This window comes from Mchenga conophoros, linkage group LG23 (assembly GCF_057382185.1).
Source record: "Mchenga conophoros isolate Kocher_MC1m ecotype Shallow Benthic linkage group LG23, M_conophoros_male_GT1.1, whole genome shotgun sequence".
Taxonomy (NCBI): Eukaryota; Metazoa; Chordata; class Actinopteri; order Cichliformes; family Cichlidae; genus Mchenga; species Mchenga conophoros.
The window spans coordinates 12,791,855-12,807,519 of NC_140547.1; the positions used below are offsets into that span (position 1 = coordinate 12,791,855).

Sequence of the window (15,665 nt, forward strand, 5' to 3'; positions counted from 1 at the left end):
CATGGGCATATTGCTCTAAACCCTAAGATGCTCAAAATGAAACAAAAATAATAATTACACGTGGGATTAGGTAAAAAAGATAAATAATCAGTTTATTTAGTTGATTCTTATAAAACCTCCACCGTATTTAGCTACTTAGCAATTGTTAGCAAGCAGTTCTTAGCTGTTACAGTGCATGAGTCATAAACTGGATATAAGTTTATAACAAAACAAGGTCATCCTGATTGTGGAGTCTCGCTGTGTGAGTCTTAGCTGCTGTCAGGCTTTTATTTTAAGCCAGAAGTGATGATATTTGGACAAACAGGCACAGTTCAGTTCAGCTGTCATGTAGAATGAAACTATTTTTAAAGGAATTTTAAGATGGGAGTGTGCGGGCACTGGCTCAGCTTTGGAGCCAGCCTCTAGTGGACAGAACTGGAACTGCAGGTTGTTGGGCTTCATTGACTTTTTAGGTTGATGCTTCATAGTTTATGTACACACACACACACACACACACGCAGACGCATACAAACATGCAGTGTGAAGCCAGCATTTTCATTTGAGCTTAACAAAAGTGCAAATTTACTCTGCTAGTTTTGAGCTTGGGTTATCAGTCAGCATCAGAGTGAAGACAATATGATCAGAGTTACTTATGCAGTATTTCTAAGGAGGCTTCTCAGACAACATACAACCAGCCAGCAACTTAATGTATTAGAAATTTCAAGTTTTATGCTACATTGACATGCTCAGTATTTTTAATACTGCAAAAGTTAATATATATTTTTAATACTGAGCAGCTAATTGAGATATTAGAACCTCACTTATAATAATTTTGTTCCATCTACTACTGACCTGTACAACGGTCATATCAGAATCTATCATTTGTGACACTGCTTTCTACAAACAGTTACACAGATGTGGACATGCAGCCCATTTTGTGACAGATGATGTCAGCCAGGAGTCACGATTAACTTTTGCAGATGATATTGTGATCTGTTGTGAGAAAAGGAAGCAGCTGGAAGAGAGGTGGATACTTTGGTGAGAAGAGGATTAAAGTCAGTAGAAGCAAGACAGAATATATGTGTGTGAATGCGAGGGAGACAGGTGTAACAGGAGGGAGGAAGAGAGGAAGACCACAGGGAAGATTAATGGATGTAGTGATGGAGGACATGCAGTGGAGGATGCTGGAATACGGTGAGGTGGAGGCAGATGATCTGCTGTAGCTTCAAGAAAAATAAGCTTTAGTAATCAAAAAAACACACTTAAATGACTAATAAGTTAAAAAAAAAATTATAAACATGTTTTTTGTAATGTCTTATATGTTATCTGGAAATTGTCATTGTTAAACTCCAAGGTTTTTACAGAAGCAGTTTTATAATCGGGAATATTTTTCCTTAAAAGGGGACTCTGTGTGTGTGTGTGTGTGTGTGTGTGTGTGTGTGTGTGTGTGTGTGTGTGTATTCATATCATTGTGGGGACCAAAAATTGGAAGTTTACTATACTTGTGGTGGTAGGACTCATCTCCGGGAATGACGAGAGGGCCTATCGAAGCGAGGTGGACGGATTAGCAAAGTGGTGTGTGGCAAACCACCTCTCCATGAATATCAGCAAAACAAAGGAGATGGTGATTGATTTTAGGAGACAGAGGCGAGAAAACTCACACCCCAATTCAGATCAATGGAAACCCTGTGGAGAAAGTCTCTAATTTTAAATTCCCCGGTGTTTATGTCAACGAGGACCTTAATTGGAACACACATACGGACTTCCTCATCAACAAAGGCAGACAGCGCCTCTATCATCTGAGGCGTTTAAAGAGGTTTAAGATCTCCAAGAACATCCAGAGGAGATTCTACACCGGGGTCATTGAGAGCATCCTGTGTAATAACATCACGGTGTGGTACGGAACAGAAAACAAAAGAAGAGCACAGCAAACACCGGAGCCCAAGAAAACAACCCAAACACAGAGCAGTTCAGGGGGCCGGCCGTGCGCAAGGCAACGGCGGCGACGTGGAAACAGTTCAGGAGGCCGGCCGTGCGCAAGGCAACGGCGGCGACGTGGAAACAGTTCAGGAGGCCGGCCGTGCGCAAGGCAGCGGCGGCTCTCCAGTGTTAGGCGTGCTGGCCATGGCCCGGTGGGCACAGGACCAGGCGACGACGGGGCCGGACCAGGCGACGACGGGGCTGCAGCAAGCGAAACAGAAGCCAAAGACTGAGGCCGGGCCAGACGAGGACGAAGAGGCTGAGGCCGGGCCAGACGAGGACGAAGAGGCTGAGGCCGGGCCAGACGAGGACGAAGAGGCTGAGGCCGGGCCAGACGAGGACGAAGAGGCTGAGGCTGGACCAGGCGGAGCTGCAGAGGCTGAGACCGGACCAGGCGTAGCAGAAGCACAGGCAGAGGCTGGCCCAGGCGTAGCAGAAGCACAGGCAGATTCAGCCGGACCAGGCGACGACGAGGCGGTCGCAGGTGGCGGCTGGACAGGCTCCTCGGGCCCTCCAGCTGATGCGGCGTGAGGCTGAACGGGCCCCTCGGACCCTCCAGCGGAGACAGGAGGCTGAACGGGCCCCTCGGACCCTCCAGCGGAGACAGGAGGCTGGACGGGCCCCTCGGACCCTCCAGCGGAGACAGGAGGCTGGACGGGCCCCTCGGACCCTCCAGCTGACGAGGCGTGAGGCTGGACGGGCCCCTCGGACCCTCCAGCGGAGACAGGAGGCTGAACGGGCCCCTCGGACCCTCCAGCGGAGACAGGAGGCTGGACGGGCCCCTCGGACCCTCCAGCTGACGAGGCGTGAGGCTGGACGGGCCCCTCGGACCCTCCAGCGGAGACAGGAGGCTGAACGGGCCCCTCGGACCCTCCAGCTGACGAGACGGGAGGCTGAACGGGCCCCTCGGACCCTCCAGCTGACGAGACGGGAGGCTGAACGGGCCCCTCGGACCCTCCAGCGGAGACGGGAGGCTGAACGGGCCCCTCGGACCCTCCAGCGGAGGCTAAAACAAAGCCAACAGGCATGAAGTCCTCTGGCGGACATGAGGACAACTGGCGCTGCACTGAGCACTGACTCTGCCCAGGCAATGCGAACATGGTGCAGTTCTTAGGGGGCTGCTTAAACTTCAGGGGTCCAGAATCAGCTGGGGACTGAGACCTAGCCTCTGGGGAAGCCCTGGAGTGGCCAACTGTGCCAACGGCGGCTAAACCATGAAAAGTACCCTGAGTAGAAATCAAGTTACCTCTCTGCATGGAGTGAATGAGCAAAACTGGCGACACAGGAGACTGAGCAGAGAGAGGCTGCTGGGCAGCTAACTGAGCTACTGGAGACACGGGTGAGAGTGGGAGCTGAGCTACTGGCGACACGGGTGAGAGTGGGAGCTGAGCTACTGATGGTGGTGAAGTAGATAACTGCACGGGAGACTGAACTGAGGGCGTCTGCACTGGCACAGGGGACTGAACTGATGTCTGTTGTAACGGAGGTGGTGAGAGCGGAGTAGGCAGGGGAGTTGATGACTTCACAGGAGAATGAACCAGAGGTGAGTGCACAGGAGACTGAGCTAGAGGTGGTAGTGATAGTTGAGGGGAAAGTGGAGCTGGTGATTGAGTGGATGACTGTGCTAAGGGATGCTGCACTGGGGACACTGGAGACTGCACTGGGGACACTGGAGACTGCACTGGGGACACTGGAGACTGCACTGGGGAAAGCAGGGCTGCAGGAGGCTGCACTGGGGACACTGGAGACTGCACTGGGGATTGCAGTGATGGTTGTAGTGGAGGTGTGACGGGTGGAGGAGTGGCTGAAGTGGCTGCGGGTCGGGCGGCTAGTGGCTCAGCTATAGAGCATATTAACGGCAGGGCTATGGGTTGAATGTCTGACTGAGTAGCAGCCTGAATGGCTGGGTGTAGTGATGGTGGTGGTGGAAGGGAAACAGGTGGTAGTGTGGATGACGGAACTAAGGGCGACTGAGTGGCAGACCGAACTGATGACTGAAGCGATGGTAGAGGTGAAAATGGAGCGTGTGGTGGAGTTAATGGCTGTGCTAGCGGGGACACAGGAGATGGAGCTAGCGCTTCTGGCTGGGCAGCTAAGTGAAAAAACACAGCCCCGGAATAAACAGTCCCAAAGTCAGGAAACTCTTGATTGTCCCTTCCACTCACCACAGCTGGCAACTCAGACGTCTCGGGGTCTGGCTGTGGCGGTGGGTGTCGGCGGCGTGAATGCCGTTTTCTTCGGGAAGCCGGAGGTGCGGTGATGGAGGAAACTGGCAACGACGGAGAGATCACGGCCGGCTCCTCATCCTCCGACCACATTGCTGCGAGAAAAGCAGCGGGTGAGTGACAGTCAGAGTGGAGAGTGGATGGAGAGGAGTCCAGTGGCAGCGGCGTGGAAACGTTTCCCGATTGTGGCGGTCGCTGTTGCGGTATGACGAGCTCGCGAGCTTGTACTGTCTCCTTGGCTTTCTGCAGATTGGACAGTAGGCCCGAAAATCCTGAGAGCTCGCGAAGATGGGGATTCCCCTTGAGAATTGCCTCGATGGCGTTTATCCCAATGGACATTGCTTTAATGTCCGAGGCATGGGAAACTCGCTCCCACAGGCTGAAGATGCGGGCCAAATCGCTTTCCCGGGAGGAGCCTGCTGGGTCCATGTCTGGTCGCGTCGTACTGTCATGAATCGCTGTGCGGCAGGCAGGAGTTGGACCCAAAATGCAGGACTCACAGACTCGGGGAGGTGAACTCAAAACACAGCTTTATTTGCTGGTAGAAGAAACATACAAAACTAGACTAAACTGGGAAACCATAAACTAAGAACACACAGGGAGATCCACACACAGCATGAGGGACGACACTGACTCAGAGAAACACAGGGTTTAAATACACTGGGAAGTAACGAGGGGAATGAGACACAGAAGGAGGGCACAGCTGGGAGAAATCAGGACTGACGAGACAAGCAAAGCAGGACGCATTCACATGAGACACGGACCATCAAAGTAAAACAGGAAGTATCACACAGAGACGCGAACTTGACACAGTGGAGACAGCAACTAAGAAATACAGAGACATAAACCATAAGGCAGAGGTCTAAGAACCAAAATACACAGGGAAATACTCAGCTGGGAACACAAGAGACTAGACTAGAGAGATTAACAAAAAACCAACCATGAGAACATAATGCACAATGCAGAGTGACAGAAAACAAGAAACTCAAACATGCAAAGACACACAATTACACAGAACAGAGGGGACACAGAGAGACATGAAGGGCAAGGGATCAAAACTAGAAGCCATAGAATAAATCACACACAAGTACAATAATACAAAAATCACAAAGAACTAAAAACGCTGGGTCAGGAGACCCAGGACCGTGACAACAAGTGTGTTGTACTGCCCTTCTTACAGGGTTGTACAACAGACTTATGGGATGATGGGAGAAACATTTTTTAATTTTAGACCTCTGCGATCTGCAGCTGCTGAGTGTTGTGTTTATTTTTTTATATTGAGGTGTAGTGATTGATGAGGGGCTGAGACTGTGATTATTCATTTTCCAGCATAACCTACATGACCCTACATGACCCCAGCTTTGTTGGAGGGGAGGAGCCCTGGAACAACGGCTCCCTGGACGTGGAGAGGCGGTACCGGCTGGGCAGCGAGGTCACCAGCCTGTCGCTATCGCACTCCAGCTCCTCGGAGAAGTACGACCCTCTGGACAACCTCAACCTCAGCTTCAGGTTCACAAGCAATGTGAAGTGAGTCCCAACTTCTTTTCTCCATTTGATCCCTCAGTGTGATGCCATTATTCCTCAGAGAAACAGATAAAAGTGCTTAAGGAAAAGTAGGGCCAGTGGAAAAAGATAATTATTATCATGTTACAGATTAATCTTGAAACCGTTTTATGGGGCCTGAGCCTCTTGGTTTAAAACCAATAGTATCACACCAAGCTCATTCAATTTAACTCACTATCCACTTTTTGGTCTTTCCAGATGCTGCTTCAAAGTCTCCAAAACTGCCACCATCTTTGCATTTGTTGTTCTCTGCAGTGTAAGTATATATGTCCCCGTAGAACAGACACCACCGCATAATAAAATGGAAAGTATAACATGGTAAAAACCTAATTACTACAAAAAAAGCTGGTATTACTGAAATCACTGAAAGTTAATGATAGCTAGGTCAGCTGCTTTCCTCTGTTTTTTAATACTAACCTTAGCTAATCACCTCTTGGTCTGTTTACTCTTCACTGGATTAAATCAAATAAAACACCACATTTTAGACCATTTTCATAAAAACTGCATTCACTGAATCTGTGTAGTGCATCTTTGTGGTGGTAGGGTGTGGTTTGTGGCTCAGCTATAGGAGGGAGAGGTGTGGCAGGATGACTGGCTGGTAGTGGATGCAGGGGGGAAGCGGAGCTGTCTGCAGAGACAGTGCAGCTCCAGCCATGCAGAGCATCAGAGCGGTTTTCAGTTGTAAACACTGTAAATAAAGCACAGTGTGTCGTCACTAAAATTACCTGCTATGATCCTGTTTAAAATATGTTCTTTATAAAATATATCGATGACTTTATTCTGGTTCCAGCTGTTCTTCAGCATGTATCCTGATCGAGACAACCCCTGGAGGATGCTGGCAGTCTCTCCCACAGAGAGTTTCTGTATCCTTTCCAGTGACTTACCGTAGACATGCCCTACTAGTTCTGAGATCACAGCAAAGAGGAGAGGGCTGGAAAATGAAGCAGGGTTGTTTTACATCGAGTATGAGCCATGCTAACACACTCTAGGTGTGGATTTAATGCCCCCGTTCATTTCAAATGCACAAAACATTCAATGTGTCTGGATTTTTCTCTTGACCGCCCACGTCTCACAGCAATGAATGTGACTGATTTTCGGGACAATGCTTTACTGAAGCTACAGGTGGCCGGGCCTTTTGCAGGGGGGATGATAGATTTGACCACTCAGGAGTACATCCTCATTCAGGTAGAGCAGACCGAGCAGCCAGGACAGCGGCGGAGGAGGACTCAGCAGGTGAGAGCAGCCTCGAGCTCCAACTTCCTCGCAGTATTATTACACTAATGAGATTCTGCCTCGTTTATATTGTGCTGTTTGTAAACAGGTGACTCATAATTGGACCATCCCTCTACATGCAGAAAGAAGCGACCAGATAGTGGAAACAAAAACCTTTGAGATGCTCAACAGGTACTCAGAATACTGTGACAGTGTATTGATATGACCGCCTCGGTTTTAATGGTCACATGGGCCTAAAAGTAGTTCTGGTTATCACTGGGGTTGTTTATGTGATATACAAAAACAACAAAACCAATAATAATTTTAAAGCTAACCTTTCTGACTTTCAAAGCAGTGTAGTTTGCACGCTTTCTACCACCTTTACTGTCATATTTCTGACTCTTTGTGTGTGCATTTATCATTTAGAGTGTGTAACATTTATCCCAGTTAGAAGCCACTGGTGTCAGAGACATGCACAATATATCCAGCGAGCAAGTCTGCTGGTTCAAGAGAGCAACTCTTTACTCTCTGTTCTGGTTTTTTTTAAAGTCACTTTCTTTGACTTTTTTTTTTGCTTGATAAGCCTGGACATGTTTTCGACTTGATCTACGTTCCTTTGGTCAGGAGCTCTGCAGATACAAATGGCTGAGATGAGTTTCTGGGAGAGTTTGAAGTAGAACTGCTGCTCCTTCACTTTAAAAGGAGCCAGCTTGAGCATCTGATTAGATCCCTCCTGGGTGTCTGAGCTCTGAGGCTTCTGGGGCTCAAACACTGAACAAATCTCTGTAGGATGGCCTTCTTTCATCTTATCAATATCACTGAAATTACAAACATCCTGTCTCAGAGGGATGCTGAAAAAGTATTTCGCGCATTTGTTATCTCTATGCTGGACTGATGTAATTCTTTATTATCAGCTTTAAGAAGCTCCTTGTGGTTCCTACAGTTTCTAAAAATAGAAATGGAGGCAGAGCCTAGAGGTTTCAGGCCCTTCTTTGGAACCCAGCTTGGATTCAGGAGACAGACATCCTCTCTTCTTTAAGATTAGGCTTAAAACTTTCCTTTTTGATAAAGGTCATATATTTATGGCTGAACCATCCCTTAGTTTTGCTGCAATAGGCTCAGGCTGGTGGGAGACTTCCCATGATGCACTGAGACCTTTTTCACTGCTGCGCCTTGTTGTCATTAACTTCTCTCTTCTGCAGCTCGAGTTTTGTGCTGTTTGTGGTCCCTCTTTTCCTCTTCTATTCCCCCTCACTCCCCCCAGTTATGGCAGATGGCTGCACCTCTCTGGGCCTGGTTCTGCTGGAGGTCTCTTCCTGTTGAAAGGGAATTCTGCATAGCGTGTTGTCCTTTTGTCTCTTTATAAAGACTTTACTGAATGTGATGTACTATAATGATTGGTGTTGTGAATTAGTCCCACAGAAATAAATGTAAATGAAAAACAATTAATTGAATAAAATGTGTTTGATAGGTGGCATTGATTTTGAAAGCGCTATGATACCCACCGAAAAGGAGCAAATTAAACAATATAACTTGACTTAAGGTGTTTCTGGTGTTTTGTCTTTGCTGATAGATTTCTGACAGACGGTCGTAATTCCAGCAAAAGCAATGAAAGATGATCATTCCCACCATTCTTGTTGCCATTTCATTTCTTGCACAGTGATCCCATCGCCATCACAATTCAGGCGTTCCTGCAGGATAACGAGGTGGTGCCGCTATCCATGACCCACCAGCCGCTTTACGTCAGCGTGGAGACACAGGTGGCCATCGCTGGAATCATCCTAGCTGGGGTCTATGTTCTCATCATCTTTGAGGTAAATAGCCTGTGGTGCTCACGCTCTTCTACGGATGATGAACGAGCTTGTTTTCGGTGTCTGTGGAAGAGTTTGAAATGTGAAACGCACAGTTCAGCGCGGCCCGCGAACAACAACGACACACTCACACAAGAACACTGGACCGCATGTGTGATATTATGCTACGAGCACAAAGTAAACAGAAGTATGCTCATTGAGTCAGAATGAGGACCGGGAAACTGAATCTCCAGAGCTGCGTTTAGTTCAGACATCATTTTTTAATCCGAGAATTAAAAACATTTCACTGTCAGAGAAAAAGAAAACAGGTGGGATTTATAAAATTGATTATGGCTGAATTCCATTCAGCTCCACTTTCAGGCTCCTGGTATTGTTCATGCTGGCTCACTGTCACACTCCTATGGCCTGCAGGGACACTTGAAATAGAGCAGAGCAATCGTTAACGGTATAAGCAGCACCTGTGCTTTTCCTACTCTGCCAAGTCATGGAAAAAAAAAGAGCCTCACCGGTATCTCATTGCCACACAGGTGTTTTTATTTCGCCTGATTAGACTTCTTCTGCCAGTGAGCATGTGCAGTCTGTGCCTCAGTGGCAGCGCCGCCCCACTTGTGTTAACTTTATTAGATTCGATGCACCTGTCAGAGCGGGACAATTGACTAAACTTTGCCCTCCTCAGTTGATGGTGCTGAAATTTGTCTTAGGTTGCACATAGTACTGGACTGGGATTTGGCAACACTGAATGATGACCGCTCCCAACACAATTAAATCAGACAGATGACAGCAGCCAAACAGAAATGGGGAGCTATGTTATTAGTTTAAAAAAAGCTACTTCTGTGTCCGTTAAACCCTGATTAAAATGGAAATTACTATAAAATGACTGTGTTCCTCATATTATATGTTGTATTTTCCAATAAGAATTCACTTAACTAAAAGATGAGCTCTGTTGACATGGGTCTGTGGACACTACAGACTGTGCTGAACTTAAAGAAAGTCATTTATTGATTGATTGCAAAACAGAGCCCAATGAGGAAAACCTGATAACATACTGAGGAGAATCACTAGACCAAGGAGAACAGATGCTCTGACAAAGGGGGAGGCAGCAACTGTAAATTTACACACAGTATGGCAGTAGAGGAAGTGGAAACAGGTGGGGAGAATGAGAGACAGCTGAACTAAATCACAGAAGAGGAGACAAAAGCAAAGCACAAGGAACGCTGAAGCTCAAAATAAAGCAGGAAGTGAAATAAGCTCATAGAGCTCCCCCTAAAGGTCAAGGGCTATACTAAAACTTCGATGTTTTACAATGTTTATATCGCAGCATGCTAACATGCAACCTTTGACCTATGAGCTTTAAGCATTACATAATAAAGTCATATATATTTTATTATCTTTACCCATATGATTGGAACAGAATTGGCTGAAATCTTCAGCTGTTAAAACGTGACATTTTCAGATATCCAGTGTGTGATTTTGCAATATTTTGTAGTCATTGTGACATCAAAGGGCATTGGATTGAAAAAACTAAGTGGTGGTTTCTTGAATTTTTTTCCAAGGATAACTTTGACCTTGGGTGCTAATAATGAAGGTCAAATGCTCGGACTGAATTTCAAATTTGGTGTGACCTTGACCTGATTTTTGCCAAAATTAAATCAGCTCAAGCTGTTATTGATATCTACCATCACACAAAATTTGAGCAGGATATCTTGGAAACTGTAGACCATAGACTGCTAACAAACAAACAAACAGAACAGATTGCATGCTTCCCTCCTTCAGCGGGAGAGTGAACATTAGACTTGACACAGATGCATTAAACTCTAAAACAAGAGCGGATTAAATGCACTAAGTGGAAAAATACATAAAACAATACAAACACTTAGAAAACCAAGAGTATTTAGATAAACAAAACTCCCAAAACACTGTAAATTGACTCAAGACCTTGATATGATATGACCAGCAGTGCATCATGTCTTGTTTTGGTTGAGCTTTTTAACATCCACGCAACCAAGTCTTTTTGCAACCAGAGCACTTGCCCCCTGCTGGACACTAAGAAGAATGCATGTTTCAGGCAGCAGTCAGATACTTTTCTGATCTGCATCATTAATGGATGATTAATATATGACTTATATAATCAGATGAGTATCAATCTCTGAAACCGCTATCACTTTGAGGAGGTTCTTGGTTTGTGGCTTTAGATATGAGTTTTACTTCCACTCAGCGTTTGCTTGTTTAAATCAGACAGACTCCTCTGTCTGAGTGCATGTGAACTCACTAAACTGTACCGACGGGGTCGCTGGGACATGAAAGTCAAGCGCAGGCCTTGAGAGATGACAGCGCAGTTTTACTCTGCACGCTCGCTCATGCGTCGCTTGTGTAACTGACAGATCCTCTCACAGAAGCTGTAATTCAAAGACAGAGGGATCGTCTCAGAAAGAGATGAGCATGCAGTGCACGAGCGCTCAGACATCAGGATGCTGTCTGACTTCGGCGCTGTCAGGTCTCCATTTGCTAATGTCTCACTCCTCCACAGAATTATGCTTTTAGTCTCTAGTCTGATAACTTGACGCAGCCTCCTAATGAGTGAGTGCATATGCAGTCTCTCACATTTAGGGTATTCTGAATGCTGAGCTCAAACAAAGGGATTTGTCAGTGTTGGTAATTGGGCACCAGTTTGTGATTTTTTTTTTTAATGGGCATTTCAGTGAAATGTTCCAAAAGATCTGAAGTAAAGAACTGTGATGTAATTTTTATTTTGTCAGTTTTGAGACAGGCTGAGGCTGAAGAAAGTTTCGCTGCTTTTGTTCCACTTTACTCATTATTTAAGCAGAAGTATTAAGACAAATAGATTATAAATGTCTACAGAGCGTCTGAGCTATTATTCATTGTGAGTGAAAAGACCCAGTTTAGTGCTGAGCAGTTCACAAAGGTCGGTAATGCATTAAAGACACTGCGACTGTGATGCTGTTGTTTTTAACTGACAGCAGAATCTTATTTTTACCAATAAAATTAGATTCAGATCTGTCAATAAAAACATGGTAACTAAAGGAAATAAAATAGACTAAAGAAAGCCTCTTACGCTGTGCAAGAAACACACAGAGTGGCATAAAATGTTGTAAAAATGTTAAGCACATTTAAATTCACATTAATTTATGCAATTAAAGCTTAAAAATCAAGAGTAATTCAGATGTCAAAATGTCTTTTTTGACTTTTAAAAACATTCATTCATTTCTTTTTGTGCCTAGAGTCAAATGTTGATGGTTTTGCAACACGAATGCACTTTTACTGTGTCAGTAAAATATTTCTGATTTACTCTAAAAAAAAGCAGCGTTTTCATCGTTAAACAGTTTGCTTTCTATATTCATTATATACACAGTAGTTGTTCTACATAATAAATAATTCACACAAATGTTACTGTTAAATCCCAAAATAACAAGCGTCTCTCCTTTGAACACAACATGAAATGTTAAAGGATCATCTGTGCTCATCACGCACTCATTTTAAGATGCATTATATTTTTGCATGTGTGGTAATGAGCGCCTCTGAATAGCACTGTGGACTTTGATAGATGAAAATGACAGAACATCATAGATCTTATGGATCACGAGACTTTCTTGACTCCTCGTCCCAGTCGCTGCAGCTGTCATTCACGCAGGTGCTTTCTCTTATATATAATAGTCCTCAGAATAATATCAGTAATGCTAGCAGCAGAAAACCTCACAGAAGACCTCCTCTGTAACAATAAATCAAACAGAACACACAAGAATAACAGATGTAAATAATTATCAGTGTTTGCCTGCCTATTTGTGATTGTTTGGAGCGCTAATACTGTTTTCTGCCCTTTCCCCTCAAATTAAACAATTAAAATGAAGAAGTATTTTATTTACCAACAAAACAGACTAATTTGTATTTAAAATGTCCTAAAAAACAGTGTTTTTTTTCACATTAGGATTATTATTTTCATTAGTCAAAGCCACAGGAGGATGGTGATGCAGATGGACAAAAGAGCCAGGCATGTGACTCCTACTGTATAACAATAAACGTTTTCAAGAAATGGCTGCAGAATTTTTTTTTCAAACCATTCCTTCCTCCAGAGATGCCTCACAGATCAGTCGAGAGATGACTGAGACGGCATCAGAACGAACAGGAATGTTACACTGCTTAAAAATATTTACAGAGTTAATGTGAAGGTGAGTGCTCGTTTGTTTAGAAGTGAGTGTGGTAAATGTTTTGTCCTTTCAGATTGTGCACCGCACCCTGGCTGCCATGCTGGGATCTTTGGCAGCCTTAGCTGCTCTGTCTATCATCGGGAATGTAAGTCTCTCTCGTTATTTGATTTTACTGATTTTTTAGGGATGCAGTGGTACATTCAGAACATATTATGAACGCTTTAACATATGATTCATGTATTTGAGTTATGGTTGAACAGTTATTCAGGCGTAAGTACGTTTTGTGCCACACAATACAGACAAAACCAGTGGAAACTGCAGGATTAATTTCTGAAATGTCATGATTAATTTCAAAGTTTGTCATTCATTAACATCTATGTGTTTCCAAATTTAGTCACTGGCCCAAGTTTGAGAGTAGTGGACATTTTCACCTCAGCGGGACGCTTTGGGAACAGAGCAGTCATTCGTGGTCCTAGTTCCACCTGTGCTTTTGTCTGCTTCGGCAAATGAAGCAGGAACTGGGCCAGCGAGGAGTTATAGCAGCATCCAGACACAGCCGTACCCAAAAGTTTAACGCTGTTAACGAGTCTGATCATCATTTATTAAGCTTGTCCTTTTGTTTTTTCCCCTTCAGATCCAGAAATTCTTGATAAATCTGTGTAATTACATTCTTTGTCTCTCCCACAGAGACCCAGCCTTGTTACAGTGGTGGAGTGGATCGACTATGAGACGCTGGCTCTTCTGTTTGGCATGGTGATTAACTCCTCACATGTTCACTGACTCAACAAATCTCAGAGCATTAAAAAAAGAGCTCTCTGACTCTCTCAACTGCACTCTGCGCCCTTATATCAGTCTTCTGAATGTCTGACAGCGAAATACATTTCTATGGAGGCGAGTGAAACGAACAACAAAAAAAATCCAGTCTCCATGGAAACAAACATGTCCTAAATATGTCAGTTATGGTATAAAATTATGAAGAGGGAGTTTGAGACATTTCTGGAATCCATTTAAAAGCAGTTTCAAATCCTCGAACTTACCTGTAAAAACATTTTTGAACTCATCGCGATGATAATAAGGAAGGTAATAAAGAGACACGAGTATTAATGAACCCTGGAACTCAGGCACATATTTCATTCTGACCATCTCATCCAAGATAAACAGCATCTTATTATCTTAGGGGGCCGTTTCTGAAATCTCACAGGGAGATATAATCTTACTTAAAGGAAAATTCTTCTTTTCAACAACACAGATGGTGCTGGTGGCCATTTTCTCAGAGACTGGCTTCTTCGATTACTGTGCAGTGAAGGTAAGTTGATTTATGATAATAATAATGATAATATTAATAATTGATGTTGATGAGAAAATTAGAAAAAGTCTGAATGAGAAAGCTTCTCTCTAAAAGAGAAGATGGCAGCAGGGTTAAGGTTTGCAAAGCTGAATCTGAACAAACCTCACGACTTCTGGAACAATGTTCTTTGAACAGAGGAGACCAAAGTGGAGAAGTTTGTCCACAATGTGCAGCAGCATGTTTGGAGAAAACCAAACAGCGCATACCAACTGTCAGCACGGTGGTGGAGGGGTAATGATTTGGGCACCCTGCAGTCATTGAATTAATCGTGGACTTCTTTGTAAACCAAAGTATTCTAAAGTCAAATAAGAGGCCATCTCTGTACTACAGCTAAAGCTTGGCCCAAACCAAGTCATGAAACAGGACATTGATCTCAAGCACAGGAGCAAACGTACAACAGAATGGACCCCGATCTGAAAGAAATGAGCTTTGCATGAATATCCACAATCCTCAATGATCTGAAGCGATGCTGCAAAGAAAAACGGGCCAAAAGAGATTGATGAAGTCACATTTACCTCAGGTTATTGCTGCTGGTTCCACAAGCTGATGACAACTCTCTTTGTCACATGACTGTAAGTAAGAACACAAAGGCCCACATACAGCATCGAATCGATTTTAAATTTCTGTTTACTTTCAATCACGTGGGATCCTGTTCAACCTACTTAAATTTGGAAGGTGACAAGTTTTTGTCGATACAAAATATTTCTTGTTTTTTTTGCACAAGATAATTTTAGCACAAGATGATCACTTCTGATGAATGTCTTGTGTGCGCTCGCTAGATTAAAAAAATAACCTCAAGATATTTAAGGGGCTGTAGGATGCTGAGCGGAAGTGTATGAAATAAGCTGCCCGCTTGTGAGATGTCTCGACAGGCTTTGAGCTATTTCTGAAATTAGCAGCAACACACGACACGACTGTAGTTTTGATTTTGACTTATCCAATGTCACAAAGGTTCACAAAGGAGGACCTTTCCAACGTCAGACAACCTATCAAGTTTGCAAATCTATCTTTACATCCTGACCTAAAAATACAGTAACAGCAGTAAAGGCTGACAAGGATGACATTCGTTGTGTTTCGAGGTGAAGTTCAGAAAACAAAATCTTCAAAATAATCAGATTTTATGGGTTTTTTTCCGGGAAGAAGTGCTCTTTAACTGCAACTGTAAAAAAAAAAGCGCTACAGTTTCACAGTCCTATCTGTCCTCCATATGACAGAGGAATACACATTCTCAAATTATTCTCTTGCTCTACTATTGAAGATAACACATCCGTCTTCTCTTTTCAAAGAAAAACAGCAATCTTTTATACCGAATGTGCGCTGTACATGGTGAACGAGGACGAGCACTTTTGTGCCTGACGCACTTTTGTGCGTCAGGTACAGCGAG

The 15,665-nt window shown here is 44.3% G+C and overlaps 1 protein-coding gene across 2 annotated transcripts in view; it reads left to right on the plus strand.

Annotated features, from left to right (window-relative positions):
- Window positions 1-15,665, plus strand: part of oca2 (oculocutaneous albinism II) — a 67,977-nt gene that overhangs the window by 9,329 nt on the left and 42,983 nt on the right. For both annotated transcript variants that reach the window (XM_085265334.1, XM_085265335.1), the window contains exons 4-12: window positions 5,514-5,711; window positions 5,946-6,003; window positions 6,538-6,610; window positions 6,823-6,980; window positions 7,069-7,151; window positions 8,620-8,773; window positions 13,007-13,078; window positions 13,621-13,686; window positions 14,183-14,239. In XM_085265334.1, coding sequence (XP_085121460.1) covers window positions 5,514-5,711; window positions 5,946-6,003; window positions 6,538-6,610; window positions 6,823-6,980; window positions 7,069-7,151; window positions 8,620-8,773; window positions 13,007-13,078; window positions 13,621-13,686; window positions 14,183-14,239 — 919 coding nt within the window. The remainder of the gene's footprint in view (window positions 1-5,513; window positions 5,712-5,945; window positions 6,004-6,537; window positions 6,611-6,822; window positions 6,981-7,068; window positions 7,152-8,619; window positions 8,774-13,006; window positions 13,079-13,620; window positions 13,687-14,182; window positions 14,240-15,665) is intronic.